Genomic DNA, 22,543 nt, shown 5'->3' with positions numbered 1-22,543 from the left:
GGACAGTGTCCCATGAGGGGTGCTCCCAAGGTGGTAGGGGTGGGGGGGGCGGTGCCAGGAACGTTGTCCCACGAGGGGAAGTCTGAGGGTGGTAGGGGTGGGGGGGCGGTGCCAGGGACGTTGTCCCACTAGGGGAAGTCTGAGGGTGGTAGGGGTGGGGGGGCGGTGCCAGGAACGTTTTCCCACGAGGGGAAGTCTGAGGGTGGTAGGGGTGGGGGGGGGCGGTGCCAGGGACATTGTCCCACGAGGGGAAGTCTGAGGGTGGTAGTAGTGGGGGGGCGGTACCAGGGACGGTGTCCCACGAGGGGAAGTCTGAGGGTGGTAGGGGTGGAGGGGGCTGTGCCATGGACGGTGTCCCACGAGGGGTGCTCCCGGGGCGGTGGGGATGGGGCGGTGCCAGGGACGGTGTCCCACGAGGGGTGCTCCCGGGGTGGTAGGGGTGGGGGGGGCGGTGCCAGGAACATTGTCCCACAAGGGGAAGTCTGAGGGTGGTAGGGGTGGAGGGGGCTGTGCCATGGATGGTGTCCCACGAGGGGTGCTCCCGGCGCGGTGGGGATGGGGCGGTGCCAGAGACGGTGTCCCACGAGGGGTGCTCCCGGGGTGGTAGGGGTGGGGGGGGGCGGTGCCAGGAACATTGTCCCACAAGGGGAAGTCTGAGGGTGGTAGGGGTGGGGGGGGCGGTGCCAGGGACATTGTCCCACGAGGGGAAGTCTGAGGGTGGTAGGGGTGGGGGGGGCGGTGCCAGGGATGGTGTCCCACGAGGGGTGCTCCCGGGGTGGTAGGAGGAGGGGGTGCTAGGGACAGTGTCCCACGAGGGGTGCTCCCGGGGTGGTAGGGGTGGGGGGGCGGTGCCAGGGACAGTGTCCCACGAGGGGTGCTCCCGGGGCGGTGGGGATGGGGCGGTGCCAGGGATGGTGTCCCACGAGGGGAAATCTGAGGGTGGTAGGGGTGGGGGGGGCGGTGCCAGGGACATTGTCCCACGAGGGGAAGTCTGAGGGTGGTAGGGGTGGAGGGGGCTGTGCCATGGACGGTGTCCCACGAGGGGTGCTCCCGGGGCGGTGGGGATGGGGCGGTGCCAGAGACGGTGTCCCACGAGGGGTGCTCCCGGGGTGGTAGGGGTGGGGGGGGGGGCGGTGCCAGGAACATTGTCCCACAAGGGGAAGTCTGAGGGTGGTAGGGGTGGGGGAGGGGCGGTGCCAGGGACATTGTCCCACGAGGGGAAGTCTGAGGGTGGTAGGGGTGGGGGGGGGGCGGTGCCAGGGACATTGTCCCACGAGGGGAAGTCTGAGGGTGGTAGGGGTGGGGGGGGCGGTGCCAGGGATGGTGTCCCACGAGGGATGCTCCCGGGGTGGTAGGAGGAGGGGGTGCTAGGGACAGTGTCCCACGAGGGGTGCTCCCGGGGCGGTGGGGATGGGGCGGTGCCAGGGACGGTGTCCCACGAGGGGAAATCTGAGGGTGGTAGGGGTGGGGGGGGCGGTGCCAGGGACATTGTCCCACGAGGGGAAGTCTGAGGGTGGTAGGGGTCGGGAGGCAGCACCGGGCCAGGGCAGGATTTGAGGTTCTTGACTCCTCTCCCGCAGGGCATTCTCCTGAAGCGCAGCGGCAAGTCCCTCAACAAGGAGTGGAAGAAGAAGTATGTGACGCTGTGCGATAATGGGATCCTCACCTACCACCCCAGCCTGCACGTGAGTGACCCCCGGGCAGGCCCTGCAGAGCCAGGCGGTGGCTGGGGGGAGGCACAGAGGTGGTCTATGCTCTGCTGCTCCTGCAGGTCCCTCGGGAGGTGTCGTGACCCCCCCCCCAAAGCACCAGGCCTGTTGCGGGGGGGCGGGCTCCGCAGCCTGGGTAGACCCAGGACTCAGCCTCTCCCCATAATGGGAACCCAGGCAGGCACTCTGGTCCCTGCCAGCCAGGGCAGCACCTCTCGCCCCCCTCCAGAGCATATGGAGCGTCTGTCTGAGGGGAGGGGTCAGTAAACATGCCCCTTTCTTTTCCTGGCTAGTCCTCAGTCAGGCAGGGCCCCTGGCAGGAGGGAGAAGGGAAAAGCTCCTTGCGGCCAGGGCCGAGGGCCCCGTCTGGGTGTGGAACGTGTTCCTGGCTGTTAGGTACTGGGTAACAGAGAGGAGGTGCTGTACAGAGCCTGCTGAGCTGAGCTGTCACTCGATGCATCTACAATCCTCTTCGCGGCTGGCTCACAGCTGCCTCTTCCATCCATCTCTGTCGCCTCCCTGCTGCGGGGCTAATGGCTTCTCTCCCGTTCCCTCTTGAGCACAGTTTGCTGCTAAGACAGTGAACTGTGGCCACCGACACACCTGTGGTCCTGCAGACCGCGGCGCCCTCTGGACAGCCGGGATCACTTCCTGGGGGGCACAGGGCAGCCAATGCGCAGTGGGGCCTGGAGCTAACCAAAGCCGTGCCGCCGTGCCCCAGGGCTTGAGGGGTGAGCTGCTCCATGCTCAGAGCCCTGAATCCCTCGGTCCCCAAGTGTTCTAATGCCCAGAGCTTCATCCCTCTCTCCTTGGCACCTGGAACCCCGTGTGCCCCGTCCACTCTCTGTGCCCTGTCTTGCAGCAGCTCACCTCGGAGCGCCACCTCTCATCCCGTTGTGTGAAGCCATGGGACTGTAAAACCTGTTCTCCTCCTAGCTCAGCTGTGCCATCCGACTCCTTTTCCAACTCCCGGGTCTCTGCCCTGGTCTCCACTCCCCGACTCCCTCCTGCATTCTCCCTTCCATAGCCTTGGACCCTGGAGACTGCGGGGGGAGCTGCCATTGCCTAGAGAGAGGGTGTGCGTGTGTGTGCCCCATGCGTGTGCGCATGCGTGCCCCGTGTGTATGCATGTGTGCGCACATGCCCTGTGTGTGCGTGCGTGCGTGTGCCCCGTGTGTGTGTGCCCCGTGTGCATGTGCCCTGTGTGTGTGCGTGTGCCCCGTGTGTGTGTGTGTGCATGCGCCCCATGTGTGTGTGCATGCATGTGCCCTGTGTGTACGTGTGCCCCGTGTGTGTGTGCGCGCACATGCCCTGTGTGTGCATGCGTGCGTATGCCCCGTGTGTGTGCGTGTGCCCCGTGTGCATGTGCCCCGTGTGTGTGCGTGTGTGCCCCGTGTGTGCGTGCATGCGCCCCATGTGTGTGCGCATGCATGTGCCCTGTGTGTACGTGTGCCCTGTGTGTATGTGTGTGCACGTGCCCTGTGTGTGCGTGCACCCACCCCGTGTGTGTGTGCGTGTGCGTGTGTGCATATGTGTACATATGCCCCGTGTGTGTATGTGCCCCGTGTGTGTGCGTGTGCACCACCTTTACACTGAGGTCAGAGCCGGCCCTTATTACCTCGGTCGGCTCCCACTGCTGAGGGTGGAGGAACTCCTTGGGATGTCCCTCGCCGTCATCATGTGACATTACGGTACTGCCCAGCGCCGGCACCCTGGGCCCTTCGCCCAGTGCGGCTGGACACCCAGGGAACTACATGCCGAAGGCATCACCTCCTCTACGTGCCTTTCCACTGACACGCTGAGCAGGGAAGTAAAGTGAGGAGTGATAAGGCCTGCCTGGCATGCACATGCTGGTAGCCCTCTCTGCCTCCCCAGCTTCCTGCAGGGCAAAGGGCATTTGTCTCCTCCCCACCCAGACACTGTCTTCCCCAGGCGCCAAGAGCCGCACTGGACACTTCCATGTTGTGTTGCTTCCGGAAGGCTGGCAGACTTGAGTGTTGGTGGGCTGTGGGCAGGCCTGAATGTCTGAGTGCCCCTTACAGCTGGCCTGACGCCTGCTCCGGGAACTCTGCTCTGGGGCCAGGGGCCACCTGGAGCCACACGACACAGGGAGGGGAAGGGAGCCCTGCGGGGGAGTCACAGGCTGTCCTCACCACTTGGGAGCGCAGCAGGAGCCACTGCCGTGCAGGGAGTGCATAGCCACTTCTGAGGAGAGTGCTAGCGGGCATTCCCGTGGGTCCTCGAGGGGCGCCCTGAGGCGAGAATGTGACTCTAGAACAGCCTGGCTGACTAGCGAGGGCCATATTCCAAAGCAAGGATTGCCGGGGCCACAGCAGCAGCATGAGTCCAGCAGGCACACGAAGACAGGAGAGTAGCAGACTTCAGAAAAGTAAATTCAATTCCCTCAGGGAACTGATGGGCAGGATCACCTGGGAGGCTAATATGAAGGGGAAAGGAGTCCAGGAGAGCTGGCTGTATTTTAAAGAATCCTTATTGAGGGCACAGAACAAACCATCCCGATGTGCAGAAAGAATAGCAAATATGGCAGGCGACCAGCTTGGCTCAACAGTGAAATCTTCGGTGAACTTAAACTCAGAAAGAAGGCTTACAAGAAGTGGAAATTTGGACAGATGACTAGGGAGGAGTATAAACATATTGCTCAAGCATGCAGGGGTGTAATCAGGAAGGTCAAAGAACAACTGGAGTTGCAGCTAGCCAGGGATATGAAGGGCAACAAGAAGGGTTTCTACAGGTATGTTAGCAACAAGAAGGCGGTCAGGGAAAGTGTGGGCCCCTTACTGAATGAGGGAGGCAACACAGTGACAGAGGATGTGGAAAAAGCTAATGTACTCAATGCTTTTTTTGCCTCTGTCTTCATGAACAAGGTCAACTCCCAGACTGCTGCACTGGGCAGCACAGCATGGGGAGGAGGTGACCAGCTCTCTATGGAGAAAGAAGTGGTTCAGGACTATTTAGAAAAGCTGGAAGAGCACAAGTCCATGGGGCCGGATGTGCTGCATCCGAGGGTGCTAAAGGAGTTGGCGGATGTGATTGCAGAGCCATTGACCATTTTCTTTGAAAACTCATGGCAATCGGGGGAGGTCCCAGATGACTGGAAAAAGGCTAATATAGTGCCCATCTTTAAAAAAGGGAAGGAGGAGAACCCGGGGAACTACAGACCAGTCAGTCTTACCTCAGTCCCTGGAAAAATCATGGAGCAGGTCCTCCAGGAATCCATTTTGAAGCACTGGGAGGAGAGGAAGGTGATCAGGAACAGTCAACATAGATTCACCAAGGGCAAGTCATACCTGATCAACCTGATTGCCTTCTCTGATGAGATAGCTGGCTCTGCGGATGAGGGGAAAGAAGTGGATGTGATATATCTTGACTTTAGCAAAGCTTTTGATATGATCTCCCACAATATTCTTGACAGCAAGTTAAAGAAGTATGGATTAGATGAATGGACTATAAGGTGGATAGAAAACTGGCTAGATCGTTGGGCTCAACGAGAGTGCCCCAGAGCTCGGTCCTGGGGCCAGTTTTGTTCAACATCTTTATTAATGATCTGGATGATAGGATGGATTGCAAGCCTCAGCCAATTCGCGGATGACAGTGAGCTGGAGGGTAGGGATAGGGTCCAGAGTGACCTAGACAAATTGGAGGATTGGGCCAAAAGAAATCTGATGAGGTTCAACAAGGACAAGTGCAAAGTCCTGCGCTTAGGACAGAAGAATCCCATGCACTGCTACAGGCTGGGAACCGAGTGGCTAAGCAGCAGTTCTGCAGAAAAGGACCTGGGGATTACAGTAGACGAGAAGTTGTATATGAGTCAGTAGTGTGCCCTTGTTGCCAAGAAGGCCAACAGCATATTGGGCTGTATTAGTAGAAGCATTGCCAGCGGATCGTGGGAAGTGATTATTCCCCTCTTTTCGGCATTGGTGAGGCAACATCTGAAGTATCGTGTCCAATTTTGGTCCCCCCACTACAGATGTGGACAAATTGGAAAGAGTCCAGCGGAGGGCAATAAAAAAGATTAGGGGGTTGGGGCACATGACTTATGAGGAGAGGATGAGGGAACTGGGCTTATTTAGTCTGCAGAAGAGAAGAGTGAGGGGGGATTTGATAGCAGCCTTCAGCTACCTGAAGCGGGATTCCAAAGCAGATGGAGCTTGTCTGTTCTCAGAGGTAGCAGATGACAGAACAAGGAGCAATGGTCTCAAGTTGCAGTGGGGAAGGTTTAGGTTGGATATTAGGAAACACTATTTCACTAGGAGGGTGGTGAAGCACTGGGATGGGTTCCCTAGGGAGGTGGTGGAATCTCCTTCCTTAGAGGTTTTTAAGACCCAGCTTGACAAAGCCCTGGCTGGGATGATTTAGTTGGGGTTGGTCCTGCTTTGAGCAGGGGGTTGGACTAGATACCTCCTGAGGTCCCTTCCAATCCTCATATTCTATGATTTGGTTTTACTGGGATTCGTTGATCAGCAAGTTCAGCTCTTGGCACCTCCAGCCCCAGCAATGGAAAAAGGCCCCCTCCCCGCCTTTCCCTAGACTCCTCACTATCTCCCGGGATTAGACTTGTAGCTCTTGCAGTGGCGCTCCCATAAGACCTTGTTCAACCTTGGAGTTAAGTGTCCTTTACCCCCTTGGTTGTACTGGTCAGGTAACCCTTGGTAGCCTGGACCTGCTGCTATCTCCCTGGAGCTCAGCAGAGTCTTGTCTTGCAGCCCACAGCTGGTGTCTCCTCTTGTTGCTTTCCCTGGAATCTGTGTTCATTGACTCTTGAGTTTTCAACAGCTTTGGGCATTGTGCAGATGGGGTGTCCTGATCTGGAGCTGAGAGCAGCAGCTGATGCTGTAGACAGCAGGGCTCTGCAGGCCGGGTCCCAGGGCCGCAGGTCTCTGGCGCAGCTGTCCACATTCCCTTGGCCTCTTTTCCCTTCTTTGGTGTCTGAGTTTGTTCCAATGCGAGGAAAAGAGCAAATTTCATGGAAAGGCCAAGGCAATTTCAAGTCACTTTCCCAAAGCCTTGGAGAGCAAGTGTCTCTGCTCCTGGGGAAAGCACAGAGCTCGGCCCGGCCAGGCTGCGCGAAGCAGCGCCAGAGAGAAAGCATCTCCCATTTTGCAGCCAGTGGAGCCATTCACACAATCACCTTCTGTTAATTCTATCTGCAACATCAATTAAATTGTTTGTAGAAACTAATTGAATGTGGCTTAATCACACATCTTAATAGCTTTCCACGCTTTGAACTCGTTGTTAATTCCAGTAATAAAATGAAATGAGAGAACTGGCTGGGTAATTAGTGAGGAGGCTTGGGGAAGAAATTGCTCTTTTATAGCATGTAATAAAAGCAGCGTGCTGGTGACCGCTCTCTCCGGCAGGCAGCCGGCTAGCATAGCGTTTGTGCTGAGCTAGGGAAAATCCTTCAGTCCCTCTGAGGTTCCCTGCCCAGGGGCTTCTCCAATCTCCCCACTCAGCCCCAGTGCTGCTTGGAGAAGCTGGGAATGACGCTGTACAGCTGGGGAATGCTTGGGACACCCAAGGGTGTCTTTGGGCTTGGGCGCTCTGCTCGGGTTGAGTCAAGGCCCATAGGAGTGCAGTGCCTGGGAATGGAGTGCAATGTGAAGTGCTGTGGCCGTTCTCTGCTGGGCTGGGAGTTAGGCCCTGGGGTGAGGCACTATCAGAGCGAGGGAGGTCCATGCAGACTGGCTGAGCCAGCCCAGCAGCGGCGGTCCTTGCACATCATGACCTGGAGGCTATGGAAGTGTGACCCATACAACCCTCCTCCACCTGCCGCTTTAAGCCAGGGGGCGGTCAGAGGAGCCGTGGCTCCTAGGTTGGGCCTGTTCATTGCTCTATCTTCCTGAGTTTAGAAGCAGAGGATTTACACAGGGACCAACTCTGACTTAATCTTTTTGGTGACCTCCTTGTGAACTGGAGCAAACCCAAGCTTTCCTGCAGAACAGAGAACTGCAGCTGCAGCTTTGTCCTGGCCAGCTGCTGTCCCTCCTCTGCCACGTACTGAGCAAGCCCCCAGGGAGGGGATGCTGTGCAGAGCTGCCTTGGGTCCCAGAGCAGGGAGGGGACAGCCCCTCTCTGTAGCCTTCCCTTCCTCCCCTGCTCTCAGTCCAAGGCCTGTGTCCCAGAGCAGGAGGGATGCCCCCTTTCTATGAGGGGATCACATGTGGACTCGTGCACGTATTTCTGGGGACATCAGTCCCAGATTGGAGGGACTTGCTTGGGGGACTGAGTTATGGGGAGAGGCTGAAAAAGCGAAGTGTGTCTCTCAGGGTGGCTCGTACCTGCAGTCTGTGGTTGAGATGTGCCATTTGCTGTCATGGTTTCCCAAGAGAAGAGGTGGAAGCCCAGAGTCTAGAGTCATTGAAAGTCATTCTGGCGAATGTACCACAGGGAACTCCCTGTGTTTGGATCCCAAGAGCTGGGATCTGGGAGAGATTTTCCAGCTCCATGTTCCATAGGCTGCAGGAAGGAAGGATGGGACTGCCCGCTGTTCCCGCAGCTCAGCATCACTACCTGGGCTGTGGGCACCGAGTTCTAACCTTGCCCCAGGTTGGGAGGGGGCTGGCTAGCTCAGGGATGGCATTATTCATGTCAGGCAGTGGCTGGCCCTGGGAACAGGACAGGGAGCCTCTCACTGGTAGCGCAGGGAAGCACAAGAGGAGTCTGGGGTGTTTGAGCTGTAATGGGGAAGTGAATCCGGAGCTCTGCAACACCTCCATGTTGCTTGCTGGCCGCCTTGCGGCTGTCTGGGGCAATGGCCGCCTGGCAGAGCCTGTGAGCAGAGGGAGGCGGAGAGGCTTGCGCTGAGCCTGAACCTGCTGTCTCTCTGCTGTAGGATTACATGCAGAACATCCATGGCAAGGAAATAGATCTGCTGAGAACGACAGTGAAGGTGCCAGGCAAGCGGCTCCCCAGGGCGACGACGGCGACAGCCCCCAGCGCCAGCCCCAAAACCAACGGGCTTGCCAAGGAGCGGAGCAGCATGCAGTTCCCAGGAGGCCCAGGTAAGGAGAGGAGGAGGCTCTCTCCCAGGCTGAGCGGCTACAGGGCTCTTAGCTAAGTCACAAATAGACAGTGCACGAGTGGTTCTGGTGTGTTCTGCTCCTCCCACTCCTTTCACCAGTGTCTTTTACACAGGGATCTTGTGTCTGCACGGGCCGAGATGAGCACCCTGTTTGGGCAGGGACAGCTGGCTTCCCTTCTGGAGACGGGACGGGGCTGAAACACTTGCCTCTCAGGCCCTGACATCTTTGTGGCTTTACAGTCACGTTTTCCTGTTCTTAGAAAATGTTTCCCCTCTGTTGCCATGGAAACCCCGGTGACTGACTGGTCTGCCAGGCAGACAGGGAACTATCCGACGGCACAAAGTGCTGGCAAATGCATAAAGAAAGAGACTGTCAAGCGTGTGAAAGCTTTCCATAGTCAGTCTCAGCGGCAGTGGTTGGAGAGTTACGGGACAAGAGCAAGTCCCAGATTTTCAGACAAGTGGATTTTCATTGATTGGTGTCCCTTTAAGAGACGTTCGGGTGGGGGGAATGAGAAGTTTCCTAGGGTCTAGCGCAGGGATTCTCAAACTGGGGGTCGGGACCCCTCAGGGGTCGCAAGGTCATTACATGGGGGGTTGCGAGCTGTCAGCCTCCATCCCAAACCCTGCTTTGCCTCCAGCATTTATAGTGAGTTAAATATTCAAAAAGTGTTTTTAATTGATAAGGGGGGTCGCACTCAGAGGCTCGCAGTGTCACCAGTACAAAATTTGAGAGCCACTGGTTTTGCTGAACTTCATGACTCCAGCAGGTGCACTCAGTCAGAGCTGGAGGGAAGTTCTCAAACAGATTACGGCTGAGTGACTCCAGCATGCTGAATCCTGTGTCCAGACTTGCCAGGAGCCTGGGAGACGGAGCCACGAGAACTTGTGTCGCTGAGAGGAGATTCTGACATAGGGCATTGCTGGGGCCTGGTGGGCTGAGCACTGCCCATGTGCCATTCACATTAAGAGGAGACACAGTCCCTGCCTAAGAGCTAAGAAGAGAAGCAGAAATCTCCCTCCCACCCTACATCTGGGTACTCTGCTGATGGCTCCAGGCACAATCCCCAAGGGACAATAGGGACAGCTGTTATATCAGTGGCTCCTGTACCCAGCCAGCTTCGGGGGCTGGTTTCTCGGGGGTGTTTTGACCGGTGAAGGAGGAGATGGTGGTGGTCTTGCCCATCAGGCAGGGGGTGGGGGAGCCTGGGCACTGAGGGCAGAGTGGCAGGAAGTGGTTGTGGCAGAAACCATTGGGAGGGCTAAGGGTAATGGAGAAATGTCAGACACATCTGCTCCAGGCCAGCTCAACTCCTCAGATTCAATGGGGAGAGAACAATAAATCCTTAGAAACTGCAGGAGACTGACTCATGGGTGACCTTACCTCAATATCTTTTGGGGGAAAAACCTGAACATAGACCGTCAAAAAGGTTACAAAGAGGACAATTTATAGTCAGAACTGGTAGAGATGCCTCTAGTTAAGGTGGAATAACATTTTCCATTATAAGCCCCTATTTTCAGCTGCATATAACATTGCCAGACTGGAACCCTTTGGGATGAAATATTCCATGCTGGGCTTCTGCCTGAGCCTGAATTTTTAAACATTTACGCAAAAATGATTCACCATTAGCTTTGCCAACGCTGAAGAATTTTTTCCACCTGAAGAGCTTCAGCCCTCTGGGGCTTAGAACAGAACTTGAAATGTAGCCAGGGAATAGTCCTGGGGTTAGAGAGGCGTCCTTTGTAATTCCCATGCAAATGTGTTCAGATTTGGCAGCATTATAAACCCCTGTACACTGCATTTGCACATAGTCAGTAGAGCTTGTTAGAAGCTTGCTGATAAAATCTCTTGAACATTCCTTCCACACTGAGCATGCTCGTTGGCCCCCAGAGCTGGAGCTTGTGACAGGACAGCCTGTGCATTCCTATTCTCTGAGTGCTCGACTTTGCAACCCTAATGTTCTTTTGATATCGATTTGTTTGGGGTTTTTGTATGGAATGATATAGAGAGTAGAGAATCCAACCAGGGACAAGCCCATTGCTGAGGCCAAGTGTAAGGTCTGTTAACAGTTTTTAGTATCTAATTAAATGCAGATAACTAGTTTTAATGAAGCATTAAGGGTGAGCAATCGAGTCAGGAATTTCCCGAAGTGAGGGTTGCTGTCCCATGTTAACTCACCCAGTTTGCATTTCATCACAGACCGTGATACTTTACAGGGTTACGCTGAACAAGGCAAACTGGCCTAGCAAGCAAATCCCCACCCCTGGGACTGGAGCAGGTTAGAAAAGGGGTTGTTTTTTTTCACGTTTGGTTTGAAACTGAAAACTAGCTGACCTGTTTTGCTCAGACATACCCCAGATCATGCCCTCTAGGGAAGCCTGGGAGCCGTCAGACCACAGGGAATTTGAGAAAGTTCTGAGCTCTCCGCCATCCACAGCTACCTCTCAAATCTGCTCCAGGCATGTCCTTGTCACCTCTTTCCCCTTCACTGCCAGCCAAGGGAGCCTTAAATCATCTCAGCCTCCGAAATGACAGTGCCATGCGGAGCCGCCCAGCCAGCCTGGTGGTGCTGCTCAGCGCTGGGGCTGGGCTCTGCAGGGGCTCCCACTGCCAGGCATCTCCAGAGAGGGAGCCACTGCCCTGCAGAGCTCAGCTCGTGGAACTGTCGGGCCACAGATGAGGGGAGTTGAGGCCCCCTCTTCATGTCTGGGAACACGACCACTTTAAAGGCGCCTGCCTGCAGGTGGAGGAAGGCCGGGGGTGGGGAGGCAGCCCTGCTGTGAGGATGGGCAGAGCCACACCCTGGGAGGAGGGTCAGCTGCCTGGCCGGAAGGGGACGTAGTGGCGGGTGAGTAGGACTGGCTGGAAACAAAAATTCTGTGTTGCAAAAAAAGGTGAAGTTTTGAAGTCCTGGTGATTCTGCATTGGAATGAATCGGAGACCGTTCAGAAGTGGAGGGAGGGGACAGAGGTGCACCTCAGACTGCCCAGCAGTGAGGTCACTCACCGGGGATGTGGGAGACCAGTCCCGGCTTTGGAACATTTCCCGTCTCTGAATCAGGATCATTTGGGCCGTGAGCCTGGGTCTTGCATCTCCCAGGTGAGTGCCAGGCCTCCGGGTAAGGAACTAGCACATTCTGGGGCTACTCAGCACTTAGCGATCCCCGGCAACGAGCACAGGGCTGTAGAGTCAGTGTCTTTCTCACCCTCTCAGCCTCTTGCTGGAGGTCTTCCATTTGGTATAAATAATTACATATTCACTGGGCCAGAGAGAGAGAACAATTCTCTACCCAGCTGGCTAGTATGGGGTCTCTCTCTATCTCGTTTCAATCACAAAGCCCGTCCTGGACCAAACAACCTTCCTGACAAACATTTCTTTGGAACCCATACATTTCCAGAAAAACATTCGGTTTTCATAAATTGTTACTTTTCAATGAAAAACTATTTTGTCAAAAAATGCCCAGTCGGCTCGAGCTGCCAGCATTCCCAGGATGTGCAGCCTTTGGTAGCACATCACATTCTTCAGTGTCAGGTTCACTGGGGAAAGGCATTAGTTCAGTGCTGAGAAGACCCAGAATGAGCCAGTTCCTCACCCAGAGACCTGGCAGTGCCAGCTGGACCCCAGAGAGACAGAATGGTGCATGCAAGGTGCTCAGGGGGAGGAGGGGAGGAACTCGACTACAACAAGCAATACAAGTGTTTAGCGTGGACTCCGATGGGGTGGGGCCTGGTGAGCTGGGAATGGGAGGGGCTCAGGGCCAGGTGGCAGGGAAGCAGCAGAAGCAGGGGAGGCTTTTCAGCAAGCGAGCATCAGTTCGCTGTCTACATGGGGACTAAGGAGAGTGCAGGCCCATTAACTAAAGGTGTGAAGCCCGTGTGCATAAGTTAGTGTGTTAACCCTGTGTGGATGGTCAGCAGGGTTCAGACCTTTAGATACACGACAGAGTCCCGTGCTGCTCAAGCTGCAGATTAACTGATAAGAGAAGAAGACTCACACTTTGCCCATGGCCTCTCAGCCTTTTACCAGACCCCAAATGAAAGCTGAGACACAGGAAAAAAATAGGTGAAATGCCTGGTTCTGTAGGGCAGAGAATTGTAGTGTTTATAAAGTTAATTCTCTGTCCCCTTCTGCTCCTGCACCCCTGGTCCCACACTGCTTCACTTATCCCCAAACCTGCTCCTCTTCTGGCCCGTCTCCTGCTGCCTACATCCGCCCTTCTCTGCCCTTTTCCTGCCCCATCCTCTCCTCCTACCTACATCCGCCCTTCTCTGCTCCTCTCCTGCCCCGTCCCCTGCTGCCTACATCCGCCCTTCTCTGCTCCTCTTCTGCCCCGTCTCCTGCCCCTGCCTAGGTCCTCCCTTCTCTGCTCCTCTCCTGCCCCATCCTCTCCTGCCTTTGTCCACCCTTCTCTGCCCTTTTCCTGCCCCGTCCTCTCCTCCTACCTACGTCCACCCTTCTCTGCTCCTCTCCTGCCCCTCCCTACGTCCACCCTTCTCTGCTCCTCTCTTGCCCCTGCCTACGTCCACTCTTCTGTGCTCCTCTCTTGCCCCTGCCTACGTCCGCCATTCTCTGCTCCTCTCCTGCCCCATCCTCTGCTGCCTACGTCCACCCTTCTCTGCCCTTTTCCTGCCCCATCCTCTCCTCCTACCTACGTCCACCCTTCTCTGCTCTTCTCCTGCCCCGTTTTCCTGCTCCTGCCTTCGTCTTCCCTTCTCTGCTCTTCTTCTGCCCCATCTCCTGCTCCTGCCTACGTCCACCCTTCTCTGCTCCTCTCCTGCCCTGTCCCCTGCTGCCTATGTCCGCCCTTCTCTGCCCTTTTCCAGTCCCATCCTCTCCTCCTACCTATGTCCGCCCTTCTCTACTCTTCTCCTGCCCCATCTCCTGCTCCTGTCTACGTCCTCCCTTCCCTGCTCCTCTCCTGCCCCGTCTCCTGCCCCTGCCTAGGTCCTCCCTTCCCTGCTCCTCTCCTGCCCTGTCCCGTGCTGCCTACGTTCGCCCTTCTCTGCCCTTTTCCTGCCCCGTCCTCTCCTCCTACCTATGTCTGCCCTTCTCTGCTCTTCTCCTGCCCCGTCTCCTTCTCCTGCCTACGTCCGCCCTTCTCTGCCCTTTTTCTGCCCCGTCCTCTCCTCCTACCTACGTCTGCCCTTCTCTGCTCCTCTCCTGCCCCGTCCCCTGCTGCCTACGTCCGCCCTTCTCTGCCCTTTTCCTGCCCCGTCCTCTCCTCCTGCCTACGTCCACTCTTCTCTGGTCCTCTCCTGCCCCTGCCTACGTCCGCCCTTCTCTGCCCGTCTCTGCCCCGTCCTCTCCTGCCTACGTCCGCCCTTCTCTGCCCTTTTTCTGCCCCGTCCTCTCCTCCTGCCTACGCCCGCCCTTCTCTGCCCCTCTCCTGTCCCATCCCCTACTCCTGCCTTCGTCCTCCCTTCTCTGCTCCTCTCCTCTCTTGCCCTGTCTCATGCTCCTGCCTACATCCACCCTTCTTTGCTCCCATGGCTCCTCCTTGCTCCTACCCCCTTCCCAACTCACCTCTGCTCCTAGCCTCCTGCATCTCCATCAGCTCATCTCTGCACGCCCTGAGCTGCTGGCTCAGTGGGGTCATTGAGTGCCCAGGGGACAGGCTCCCTGCTCTGTTCCTGGGCCCAGCACCACAGTGGTTTTCTGCAGCTTGGAGGAGCAATTGCAGGAGAAGTGCTACTCAGCCGTGGCTGCCGTGAGCTGCAATTCGCGCAGTCTCTCTGGGGGACGGTGCATGTGCAGGCTGGTCACATGTTGGAGCTGCCGGGGGCTGGAGCGCACTGAGATCAGATGGAGTAATCAGAAACTTTAGTTCTCAGACTCCCAAGTCTTTACTGAGCATGTGCAAACTGAGATTTGTTTTTCAGAAAGTGATAACTTGCTCAAATTTGGGCAAATTTTCACAGATGCATCTAAAGGCATCTCCCTGAGACCCGGGCGACTATCTCACCTCCCCCTCACATTCCAAGTCACTGCTCCAAACGGCTCAGCCATTTCCTACAAGGTTGGGGAAATAGATTGTGTTCTTGGAAATGGCTGGTCCCTTTTAGATGAAGCAGCCCAGTAAAATTCAACCTGAAGCAATCCGCTGGCATGGAAAATTTCAGCCTGAACCAAGGAAGCCCTGGCAAAGTTATAAACAACTGACAACACGGTCTTATAACAGATGGTCTTGGGCAGCCTGAGCCCAGTTCCTGCGCTGCCTTGAATGAATTCCTCAGGTCTCCAGTAATTCTCTTCATTCGCCTCTGTCCCCTCCCCAGTGCTGTGGTATCTGTTGAGACGTGGGATCACCAGTGTGGGTCAGGGCCCAGAGGAGGCTGCACCATTGAATTATTGACTCCAAAGTCTCCTTTGGCACAATGCCGGCAAACAGCTTCGTAACAGCGAGGCTGCTGGTGCCTCAGGCTGGCCAGTGTTATTTCTTTGTGCTCCTCCGTCTGGTGTCTCTTGTCTTGTACTCAGATTGTCAGCTCCTTGGGGCAGAGCCCCTCTCTTTGTTCTGTCTGTGCAGGGCCTGGCACAGTGGGGTCCTGCTCCCTGACTGGGCTCCGAGGCCCTGCGGGAACACAAATAGTAAGTAAAAATATATAACAGCATTAGGATATTTTTAGGGTTATTTACCAGCTCGCTACGAGTTTTACTGTTATCTCAAGAATGAGATAGCCGTAAGACAAGCCTATCTTAGCACAGTAAGCACTGGTCATTTTTCAGAGGTCTTGTCTTCTGCTAATTTAAAACCCAGAATGTGTACAAGAAATATAAAAGATTCCTTCTAGTGTGCATTACCCTGCACTGATCAGCTGGGAATTCCACCTCCTGGTGTGCTGCCCATTCCCCCACCTTGGCTAGTCCTTCTGAAATTCCCAAACATTTCTAGCCCTGACTAATCGAAAGAATTATTTTTTCTGGGATTTTGCCCCCTCACTCTTCACCCTTTTTTCCAGATCTTTAATATATAACATTGGTCATAGTGTGGACCGTAGCAGATCTCCACCATGAACCTTTTGCCATATTGGAAACTGACAGTTTATTCCTAATTAACTTTCTTAAACCATTTTCAGTTTTTCTTTACAAGTCCTGAGACTGGGAGAGATTCCTGAAGGAATCAGAAAAAGCAAATGTGGTACCAGTCTTCACAGAAAGGACAGACGAGTGTTCCTGGTAGTTACTGCTCGTGTCTCTAGGAAAATAACAGAACAAATATTAATGGACCAAACAGGGCTGGTGCAAGGTTGTTTCGCACCCTAGGTGAAACTTCCACCTTGCACTCTTGCCCACCCATCACCTGCGCCCTGAGGCGCTCCACCACAGCAGCTCCACCCGCTCGCCCTGAGGCACCTTCCCCCGCCCCAGCTCACCCCTGCTCCGCCTCCTTCCCGAGCACGCCGTGGCTGCTTCACTTCTCCCGCCTCCCAGGCGTGCGGCACCAATCAACTTAAGCGCCGCACGCCTGGGAGGCGGGAGAAGTGAAGCGGCCACGGCGTGCTCGGGGAGGAGGCGGAGCAGGGGTGAGCTGGGGCAGGGAGTTCCCCTGCATGCCACCCCCCACCCCCTTACTTGCTGCAGGCAGCCCTCCCCACGCTCCCCTGCCCCAGCTCCCTCTGTCTAAACGCCAGTGGCCACCGGGGCGGCCGAAGATCCGGCCGCCATGGTCGCTGCCGAAGAAAATGGCGCCCCCCAAATCCTAGCATGCGGTCGCCTAAATGGTTGCACCGGCCCTGGGACCAAATCTTCACAAGTGTCTGCTAATTTTGGGTGCTCAACTAAAGGCACCAGGTCCTGTTTTTCAGAGGCGCTGCCCAGTGGCAGCTCCCATTGACTTCAGCTGGAAGTGCAGGTACTCAGCACGTGGGAAAATCAGGCCCCCAAAACCTCCCGAGGGGCACACAATACGTGAGTTGCTCAAATAAAGTGAACACTCCCAAAATGAACAATCAGCAGCACTGAGGAGAGACAAGGGTGCTAGGCAGGCAGAGTTGCGTTTGGACTGGCGAATGCAGCAGTGGGGTGTGCAATGGTGGTCCTGGGTATGAGATAGTATATCAGATTTCACTGGCTGCAGGAGGAGCTGCTGCCATGAGGATTTGAACTGGCTGAGAACATATTGCCAGGCACTGAGTGGAGGGAGCGTGTTTACAGCTCCTCTCCCCAGCCTGAGCCTCTTTCTCTTCACACTCCTCTTCACACATGAGAGCCAATTGAGAGAACACAGGTCCACCCCCAACCAGCAGGCCAACATCTTCCTGGTCCTGCCCCTGCATTTCACAGAGCCTGGTTCCCCTCTCATCCCCCAGCCTGCTGCCTCTGCTTGTTCCTGGCATGAGGGGCGGAGGCAGGTGCCAGGCACCTGGGAGAGGCAGCTTCTACTGGACGTGAAGACTGGACAAAAAGGGAATTTTACCTGGGTCTGACAGGACGTGCCCCAACCTAGAATCCCAGCCCTGCCTCCCAATGACCCAGACCCCGCTCCCCCTTCCCCAGCGCAGAGCCCCATTTCCTCACTGATCACAGGATCCAGCAAATCCCAGCAAGATACTGAACATCTGCAGGGAGTTTAGAGCAGAAGGTCAGAGATCTTGAGAGCCAAGAATGCAGGTCACGCTTAGAGGATGGGAGACTATTTTGGAGACAAGCGACTCTGAGAACGACATTAGGCTCATGTGGAAAGCAGCTGAACATGTGCCCCCAGTGTGATGCTGTAGCTAAGGGCTAGTTGAGTCCATGAATATAAGCGGAGAACCGTGAATAGGAGCAGGGAGGTGACAGTACCTTTAATTAATATGTATTTCTTTGTATTGTGGCAGCACCTCGTAGGCCCCCACACAGAACAAAGCCAGTCCCTGCCCAAAGGGTTTGCAATCCAAGCAACAGGGTCAGAGACAATAGCTGGCGACAGAGAGACAGATGGGAACAAGGGAACAATGAGACTACAGTAGAACCTCAGAGTTACAAACACCAAAGATACGAACTGACCAGTTAACCACACACCTCATTTGGAACCAGAAGTATGCAATCAGGCAGCAGCAGAGATGCACATGAAAAAGCGAATACAATACCATACTGTGTTAAACATCAACTGCTACAAATTAAAGGGAAAGTTTAAAAAAAATTAACACGTTAAGGAAACTGTTTCTGTGCTTGTTTCATTGGCATTAAGATAGTTAAAAACAGCATTTGTCTTCTGCACAGTAAAATTTCAAAGCTCTATTAAGGCAATGTTCAGTTGTAAACTTTTGAAAGAACAACTCATAACGTTTTGTTCAGAGTTATGAGAGTTACAAACAACCTCTATTCCTGAGGGGTTCGTAACTCTGCAGTTCTACTGTATATTGGTCAGAATGAATTGAATGGTCTCAGCACACCAGCAGCCCATAGACATAAAGGAAAAGGAAAATTGTAAGAAGAGATTTGCATGGGGTGACTTCGTGGCTGTTTACGGGAGCTCCTCCCAAACATAAGTGGCAGCATGAGAGAAAACACAAAGGTGCTTGTTTGAAAATTGAACAAGTGAATGATGACCTATGTAATATACCTCCGTATACAGCGTTAATGAGATCATTACTGGATATTGTGTCCATCCTTTAATAGGATGATGTGAAATTGGAAAGATGTCCACAAAAAGAAAACAACACAAGAATGATTTGAGGTCTGGAAAACCTACCTGACAGTGAGAGACTAAAGAACATAAGAATGGTCATACTGAGTCAGACCAAAGGTCCATCCAGACCAATGTCCTGTCTTCCGACAGTGGCCAATGCCAGGTGCCCCAGAGGGAATGAACTGTTGCCCATTCCCAGCTTCTGGCAGACAGAGGCTAGGGACACCATCCCTGCCCTTTGTGGCTAATAGCCATTGATGGACCTATCCTCCATGAACTTATCTGGTTCTTTTTTGAACCATATTGTAGTCTTGGCCTTCACAACATCCCCTGGCAGTGAGTTCCACAGGCTGACTGTGCATTGTGTGAAGAAGAACTTCCTTATGTTCGTTTTAAACCAGCTGCCTATTAATTGCATTGGGTGAGCCAAGGTTCTTGTGTTATGTGTAGGGGTAAATAATATTTACTTTCTCGACACTTTTCATGATTTTATAGACCTCTATCAATCTCCCGTTAGTCATCTCTGTTCCAAGCTGAACATTCCCAGTCTTTTTAATTTCTCCTTGCATAGAAGCCGTTCCACACCCCTAATCATTTTCATTGCCCTTCTTTATACTTTTTCAATCTAATACATCTTTTTTGAGATGGGGCGACCGGATCTGCACACAGTATTCAAGATACGGGCATAGAGGCAATATGAATTTTCTGTCTTATTATCTATTCCTTTCTTAATAATTCCCGACATTCTGTTTGCTTTTTTGACTGCCGCTGCACATTGAGTGGATGTTTTCAGAGAACTGTCCACAATGACTCCCAAGATCTCTTTCTTGAGTGGTAACAGCTAATTTAGACCCCATCATTTTATACGTATAGTTGGGATTATGTTTTCCAATGTGCATTGTTTGCATTTATCAACATTGAATTTCATCTGTCATTTTGTTGCCCAGTCACCCAGTTTTGTGAGATCCCTTTGTAGCTGTTCACAGCCTGCTTTGGATTTAACTATCTTGAATCATTTTGGATCATCTGCAAACTTTGCCACCTCACTGTTTACCCCCTTTTCCAGATCAGCTATGAATCTGTTAAATAGGACTGGGCCCAGTACAGACCCCTGGGGAACACCTCTATTTACCTCTCTTCATTCTGAAAACTGACCATTTATTCCTACCCTTTGTTTCCTGTCTTTTAACCAGTTACCAATCCATGAGAGAACCTTCCCTCTTATCCCATGACAGCTTACTTTGCTTAAGAGCCTTTGGTGAGGGACCTTGTGAAAGGCTTTCTGAAAATCTAAGTACACTGTATCCACTGGATCCCCCTTGTCCACATGCTTGTTGACCCCATCAAAGAATTCTAGTAGATTGGTGAGGCATGATTTCCCTTTACAAAGCCATGTTGACTCTCCCCCAACATATTGTATTCATCTATGAGTGTTTCAACACATAAGCCACTACAGCAGCAAAGCTGCACCGCCGTAGTGCTTCACTGCCAATACTACCTGTGCCAGTGACAGGGGTTCTCCGTTCAGCATAGCTAATCCTCCTCCCCAAGAAGCAGAAGCTAGCCCAATGGGACAATTCTCCCGTTGATCTCACACTATGTCCTGCATCACTCTAGATGTGATTAGCTGCATCACTCAGGCGTGTGGATTTTTCACACCTCGAGCAACATGGTTATACTGACCTTGTAACGATGCTGCCTTTGGTGGGACACTTCTGAGAGTATCAGTTCAGGACAAATTGCTCAGAGTGGGGCAGTCACAGCCCTAGGCTGGGGTTTCTCCACCTCTAAGGCACCAAACCACCCAGACAGAGAGGACTTTGGTCTCACCCCACTGGCTAACCACAAGTCATACAAGCAATTACCTTAGACACTCCAGTTTCCTAGTATCACCACCAGTCCCACTCATTATGGGGACAAATGGTTATGATAACCAATACCGCAGTAAAAGAAAAAAGGTTCTCCTGATCCCAAAGGACCAAGCCCCAGACCCAGGTCAATTTACAAATCAGATCTTACCCACAAATCACGCTGTTGCCAATCCTTTAGAATCTAAAATCTAAAGATTTATTCATAAAAGGAAAAAGATAGAGATGAGAGCTAGAATTGGTTACATGGAATCAATTACATCCAGTAATGCCAAAGTTCTTCTTCGAGTGATTGCTCACATCCATTCCAGTTAGGTGTGTGCGCTGCGCGTGCACGTTCGTCGGAAACTTTTTACCCTAGCAACTCCAGTGGGCCGGCAGGTCGCCCCCTAGAGTGGCGCTGCCATGGCACCCGATATATACCCCTGCCGGCCCACCCGCTCCTCAGTTCCTTCTTACCGCCGTGTCGGTCGTTGGAACTGTGGAGCGCGGCATAGCTGTCCTCCACGTCCCTAGCTCTCCTTGTTCTACGGTTGATAGTTGTAATTAGTAGTTAAGTGTAGTTAGTTATATAGTTAATAGTGTAAATAATATTGTAGATATTTGTTAGCCGGTTTGGGCCGTAGCCCTTCCCGGCACCGGGCTCATGCCTGGTTCGCCGGGCTTCAAGCAATGTGCGGCCTGTAAGAAGCCGATGCCGACCAGCGACCCTCACGACGCGTGTCTAAAGTGCCTGGGGGAATCGCACAGATCGGACAAGTGCCGCATTTGTAAGGCTTTTAAGCCTAGAACAAAGAAGGAGAGAGACCAGAGACTTAGGACTCTCCTCATGGAAGCGGCACTCGACCCGGCAGCTTCGCAGGCCGTCATCTCGACACCGGCACCGGATTGCGCCGGCACCGGAAAGACTCCCCGGCACCGACCTTCCCCGGCACCGAGTGCAGAAGCAAGACCCTCGAAGTCTGCAACTCCATCCAGGCAGACTCGAGTGGAGCGCCCGGCACCGACATCTGCCGCGGCGCTACCGGCACCGTCGACTCTGGGCCCGGAGAGTCCGTCGAGTCCGGTCCCGCCGAGCTCCCCCATAAGATCTGGGGTTGAGCTATTGGTCCCATCGACGCCGGAGACCTTCGCCTCGGCACGGGACCTCATTGCCCTGACTGAGTCAACTCAGCCTCCACCCCCGGTACCTCCGGTGTGGGTAGCGTCCAGGGGCAAACCTATGATGAGAGCGCCGTCTCGGGACTCACGCGCGCTGTCGAGGTCCCGACACCATGGTCGCTCAACATCCCGCCGCCGCTCGCAGTCCCAGCACCGCTCCCCTCGGCGGTACCGGTCGCACTCGCGGCACCGATCGGCCTCCAGACGGTCACGGTCTGGTTCCAGCCACCGATACCGGCACCGGGACTCTAGGAGCCAGTCCCGCCGTCGATCAGCGCACCGGTCGACCTCCCGGCACCGAGCTGGTGGCAGGTCCCGGTCCCGGTCGACCTCCCGACACCGCGTCGGTGGCAGGTCCCGGTCCCGATCCCGGCACCGAGTCAACGGCTGGTACCGGTCCCGATCCCGGCACTGAGTCCAAGACAGACTCCGGTCCTGATCCCGGCACCGGTATGACTCCCGGTACCGGTCCCTGGCACCGAGAACATCTTCGGCGCCAGGACGCGGAGACTCTTACCAGCCGCGGTCGGCCCCTCCATGGCCTTCCAGACAGCCGTCGGTGTCATCGCAGGCGGACAGTGTATATGCGCTGGGCACTGACAAACAAGCGGCCCTTTTTCAAGACCCTCCGCAACAGGACCAGGGTCCGCAGCAGTGGGGGTTCTGGACACCCTGGGCGTACCATCAAGCCCAGGGCCCCCAACAGCTTCCTCCTAGGTCTGCAACGGCAGAGCACAGGGCGCCAGAGGCGTCGTTGTCTCGCCCCCCTCCCTCCCCGGACGGGGAGGACGGGTCAAAGCAACAAGACCCTGATCTCCCTCCTGAGCCAGAGGCGAGGGCTGAGGTGGACCCCCCGCTGGACACTCTCTTGCCGGGGGTCTCCTCATCGTCTTCTCCCGATGAGTCGGTGGCTGGCACTTCCTCCAATAGCCCTCCTCCGCTAGATCTCAGGGCACATCAGGACCTCCTCGAGCGCGTAGCACAGAATTTGAGCCTGCAAGCTGAGGAGGTCTCTGAGATCGAGGACCCCGTCGTCAGCATCCTCTCCTCCGATGCTCCCACCAGGGTCGCCCTGCCCTTCATTCGGACGATCCAGGCCAACGCCAATACGATCTGGCAATCGCCGGCCTCCATCCCCCCTACTGCACG

At 54.7% G+C, this 22,543-nt stretch overlaps 1 protein-coding gene across 2 annotated transcripts in view; it reads left to right on the top strand.

Moving 5' to 3' along the window:
* The window catches only part of AGAP3 (ArfGAP with GTPase domain, ankyrin repeat and PH domain 3), a 226,202-nt gene that overhangs the window by 123,552 nt on the left and 80,107 nt on the right, over positions 1-22,543 (top strand). For both annotated transcript variants that reach the window (XM_050942486.1, XM_050942483.1), the window contains exons 10-11: positions 1,581-1,685; positions 8,563-8,731. In XM_050942486.1, the coding sequence (XP_050798443.1) occupies positions 1,581-1,685; positions 8,563-8,731 (274 nt within the window). The remainder of the gene's footprint in view (positions 1-1,580; positions 1,686-8,562; positions 8,732-22,543) is intronic.

Source organism: Gopherus flavomarginatus, chromosome 2 (genome assembly GCF_025201925.1).
Source record: "Gopherus flavomarginatus isolate rGopFla2 chromosome 2, rGopFla2.mat.asm, whole genome shotgun sequence".
In the NCBI taxonomy this organism is placed as follows: domain Eukaryota; kingdom Metazoa; phylum Chordata; order Testudines; family Testudinidae; genus Gopherus; species Gopherus flavomarginatus.
The sequence above is the reverse complement of the archived record's forward strand: the minus strand, read 5'-3'. Positions and strand labels throughout refer to the sequence as shown.